The sequence below is a fragment of the Mus caroli genome, chromosome 2 (assembly GCF_900094665.2).
Source record: "Mus caroli chromosome 2, CAROLI_EIJ_v1.1, whole genome shotgun sequence".
Classification (NCBI taxonomy): domain Eukaryota; kingdom Metazoa; phylum Chordata; class Mammalia; order Rodentia; family Muridae; genus Mus; species Mus caroli.
The window spans coordinates 148172901-148177815 of record NC_034571.1 but is presented as its reverse complement, the minus strand read 5'-3'; the positions used below and the strand labels follow the sequence as shown (position 1 = coordinate 148177815).

Here is a 4915-nt window from a genome sequence, read left to right as displayed (position 1 = left end):
AAAAAAACAACAAATGGTAGAGTGATACGGAGAAATCCATTTTATGCTGCCTTCCACATGCAAACACAGGGAAATGACTACCATACATGCATACATAAGCAAATGCACTTGAAAACACACACACATAGCTGAAACCAATATATGAAGTAATTATAATGTAAACAACCTAAAAAGTGTCCACTATCGGTTAATTCTGTCCACAACCAGTACAAATGCAACCAAAGTACATTTTCTTTATTTCTGAGGCAGTAGGGACTGATCACAGGGCCTTGCCCATGTCAGACAACATTCTGCCACTAACTCACTTTCTGGGGTTCAGTGTCTTTATTCCTAATAGGATGGACAGTTTTCTGCCCAATACCATTTCCCAGCCCTCCCCCTACACCCCAGAAAGCAGTCAGTCTATTCTGAGATAATTACCACAAGGGCTAACCTCTTCCTTAGAAACTTCAAAAGTGTTCTGAAACCTCTGGGTTTTGAGCACCAAGAATCAAATTCTAGGCTGTCCAGAGAGTTTTCTTCTTTGTAGGCAAGGTCACATATTCACTATGCAGCAGATAAGATAACCATAAACCTCTGATAAACATGCCTCTATCTCTCCAAACCTAGGTTTATCTACTGCTGGGACTCCAACCTAGGGCTTCATGCATGCCAGACCAACACTCTACCAACTGAACCTGAACTTCTGGTGGCTAGTTTATCATCTAGGGTCAGGAATTCACTCTGTAGGCTCTGTTGGTCTAGAACTCACTATGCCAGGCTCTGCTCCAGTCCTAGTAAACCCCTACCTTAGCCTCCGGGCTGCTCACAGTAGAGATATGTCACCACACCCAGTTATGTTTAGTTTTTGAGAGTGCTCTCCAACTATTCAATATATGACTCTCAGAATAATCCCCTGATGCCAACATTACCAGTGACTGTGACCACATTCACAGGAATGTTCAAAGTATCTGACAGGCAGAGGACAAAAGGCAGCCAGATTGGCAGGGATCTGTAATCCTGGTACTTAGGAGGCTGGTCCATCAATTCAAGGTCAGCCTGGGTTACCAGAAACCTCGTCACACAAAACAAACACAATTCAGCAATGCAGAAGAAGAACCCTCTGCTTTTTAGTCTGATTACCTGAAGAGCAACCCTGAGTAATAATAACAATGCTTAGCCACCCTATACCACTCCCGAAAGCAGGCAGGGCTGTGGCGGTCCAGTCCCTCATCTCCATTCTGAGCAGGCTGATCCTCCTCTCCGAGAGGCAAAGTTTGAAAGCTTTCCTTTCCCATGGCAACTCCTGCTGCTTTCCCATAACTCCCTCATCAAACAGGAAAAGAGGGGAACAAGTGTGACCCAGGGATGCCTGAACCACAGAGAAAGCTAGAAAACACCACAGCAGCACCCCATTTTATCAACGCTGGTGAGACGCCCTCCCCTAATGTGCTTTAAATAGCAGGAAAAAAAAATATAAAAGTACCAGTTTTTTAAACGGTCCCGAGCTTCCAACTGGGCTCCCACTTCAAAGCTGATTCCTCGTCTGTTAGGTGGGTGCTTGGTCATTTTCAGTCATCAACGGAGCTGCTTTTATCCTCCTGAAAAAGCCAGTTAAATATTCATGAAACCTGGGAAAGTCTGCCCAGGGTGTAGCATCACCACCACACATTAAAAACCAAACAGGCATTATTCAAAACCTCCAGCTACATGACCCTGTCAGCGCCCTGTCTGGTGCCTCTCCTCCTATCGGGTGTCCCCACTATCAGTACCCCTCAACCTTGCCACAGCCTGTGTGATCTCTGGGCTCATCTATGAAGTACATCCTTCACAACTCCAAAAAAAGAGCTGGTCTTGTGAATAAGTTCAACCACTCACCAACACATTCAACAAATATTTGTTCATAGACAATTTAGTCAAGACCCAAAGAGACACACAGTTCTCACCCTCAAGGAGCCTCTGATTATAACATAACCAATGAACAGAAGTCAGTTTAAAATGCAATTGCTATAAAATTTAAGAGCTAGAAAGGAAACAAATAGAAGCTAAGATGAGATAGTAGGCAAGAATGTAGTAACAGCTACACAGATGGCTGAGACAAGAGAGATCCCTGAGCCCAGGAGGTTAGTGTCAACTCTGAACAATAAAGCAAAACAAATAAAAAAAAAAAAGGAACCTGATCCTACTTTTGAGTAGACAACAAATTGTTGGGCTGAGGATGATGGCCTGCCTAGGGGGGCACAAGGCCCAGTGTTGGATCCCTAGCACCAAATAAAGCCAAGGATGGTGGCCATCCCTATAACTGAAGTGAGCAGAGGAAGGGGACTTTCCATACTTTCTTTAATAAATCTGTTCCCTTTAGGGGCTGGAAAGATGACTCAGTGGTTAAGGAGACTGGCTGTTCTTTCAGAAGCTCTGCATTCCATATGGCAGCTCACACGTTCTGTAACTCAGCTCTCAAACAACTCAACACACTGTTTCTGGCCTCTGCAGAAACCAAATGCACACATGATACACAGAAATACATACATGGATACACATAAAACAAACTTTATCTGTTCTCTCTTCTTGAAAAAAAGTTGGGGGCTAGAGAGATGGCTCAATAGTTAAGAGCATTGACTGCTCTTCCAGAGGTCCTGAGTTCAATTCGTAGCAACCACATGGTGGCTCATATCCATCTGTAACGGGATCCGATGCCCTCTTCTGGTGTGTCTGAAGACAGCTACATTGTACTCATATACATAAAAGAAAGAAAGAAAGAAAGAAAGAAAGAAAGAAAGAAAGAAAGAAAGAAAGAAAGAATGAATGAATAAAAGTTGCTGGCCACCCTCTTATCTAGGGAGTTTGAAGGCAGCCTTAACTATAGAAGACCTTACTTTAGGAAGAACAAGGAAAAGGAACAGCAAGTTCTAGAGCTACATGGACAGTTCAGCAACACAGTAGGAGAGTACTTGCCTAGCAAATACAGAGCCCTAAGACAGCCCAGCACCAAAGGGACTAAGACGGCACACACTTAATCCAACACTCCAGAAGAAGAGGCAGGCAGATCTTTCTGAGGTAGAGGCAGGCTGATATCTGTATATTTCAACCTAGCCAGAGCTACAGAGACCAATGTATTCTATCTCAAGAAGAATAGCTATAGTAAGAGAGTTCAAAGCTATCTCCTCAGCTGCATTGTTTTTAATTAATTTATTTATTTCAGGTATGTGAGGAGTACACTGTTGCTGTCAGAAGAGGGCATCGGATCCCCATTACTGATGGTTGTGAGCCACCATGTGGTTGCTGGGAATTGAACTCAGGACCTCTGTAAGAGCAGTCAGTGCTCTTAACCACTGAGCCATCTCTCCAGACCCCTTAGCTGCATTTCAAGCTCCAGCTCTAGACCAGCACTGATGGGGACTTGGCTGGGTGAGAGAGAACTTTCCCAGCATGCATAAGGTCGTGTTCAATTCCCAGCACTGCAAAAGAAAGAGTAGGAAATCAAGCCCAGTGTGGTGACACATGCCTGTAATCGAAGACCATGGAAGGCAGAGGCAGGAGGATCAGTCAAAGTTCAAAGGCAACCGAGAGTACATTGTGAGAGCCCGTCTCAGGTAAGGATGGCACAGGCATGAAGTGGGGAGCTGATGAGTGAGGAGGACCCCATTCTCTCTCAGTGGCTCCTGAAAACACTCCCCGGCTCAACTGCCAAGGGCCAGGCGGTGTGCTAAACACCTGTAACCAGCACTGGGGAGACAGCAAGGGATCACTGTGAGCTCCAGGTCCACCTGGTCTACATATCAAGTTCCAGGGCAGCCAGGGCTACAGAGCCAGGTCCTATCTCAGAAAATATTAAACTAAGTTTTAACCTTAAAGAAGTCTCACATGAGGGCTGGTGAGATGGCTCAGACATCTAGGCAGTAACTGCCAAGCCTGAGGCTGAAATCCCACCCAGATTGTGAGAGCAGAGAGCACATTCCAAAGGTTTGTCATCCGACATTCACAGTTGTGCTATGGCACACACATACAGAAACACATATAAAATACAAAAATAAATAAATGTAAAACAACTTTAACAGGCCAGGTAGTGGTGGCAGAGCATGCCCTTTGAGATCAGCACTTTGGAGGCAGATGCAGGCGGACCTCTAAATTCAAGGCCAGCCTGGTCTACAAAGTGAGCTCCAGGACAGCAAGGGCTTAATTGCAACACTTAAGAGGAAGATTTCTGTAAGTATAAGGCCAACCTAGCCTACATCAATAGTTCCAGGGCAGCCAGGACTACATGATGAGACTCTGAAAAACATTCTCTTAAAGTATGTATTTTACTTTTACATTTAGCTTTTAAAAACAAATAATTTTTATTGATCTGCTTGGGGCCTGGTAATTTTCTTTCAAAAATCTTTAGTTTACAAAGATGAAAGGAGTACAGAAGGGGCCTAGCATAACTGTCTTCTGAGAGGCTCTACCCAGCATCTGCCTGATACAGATGCAGAGACCCACAGCTAAATGTTGAACAGAGGACAGGGCCCTTATGGAACAGTTGGGGAAAGGATTGAAGGCCCTGAAGGGGATGGAAACCCCATAGGAAGACCAACAGAGTCAACTAACCTGAACCTCTGGTAGCTCTGAGACTGAGCCCATCCATCAACCAAAGAGCATGCACCGCCTGGAATGAGACCCCCAGCTCAATCTCCACATGGGTCCCCCAACAACTGGAGCTGAGGCTCTCCTCTAAAGCTGTAGCCTGACTGTAGCATCCATTCCTCAGCAGGACTGGCTTGTCTGGCCTCAGGAGAGGATGTGCCTAGCCTTGTATAGACTTGATGTGCCAGGGCAGGAAAGATACCCAGAGGGGCCTTACCCTCTCAGAGAAGGGGAGGGAAAGGGGGTGGGAATCTGTGAGGGAAGACCAGGGAGGGGGCAGCATTTAGGATATAAATTTTTTAAAAAATAATTA

General features: G+C 45.2%; 1 protein-coding gene across 1 annotated transcript in view; it reads right to left on the bottom strand.

The window, feature by feature from the left end:
- Phf20 (PHD finger protein 20) overlaps positions 1-4915 on the bottom strand; it is a 103790-nt gene that overhangs the window by 79311 nt on the left and 19564 nt on the right. The window contains exon 2 of the mRNA XM_021155008.2: positions 1466-1580. Coding sequence (XP_021010667.1) covers positions 1466-1548 — 83 coding nt within the window. The 5' untranslated portion in view covers positions 1549-1580. The remainder of the gene's footprint in view (positions 1-1465; positions 1581-4915) is intronic.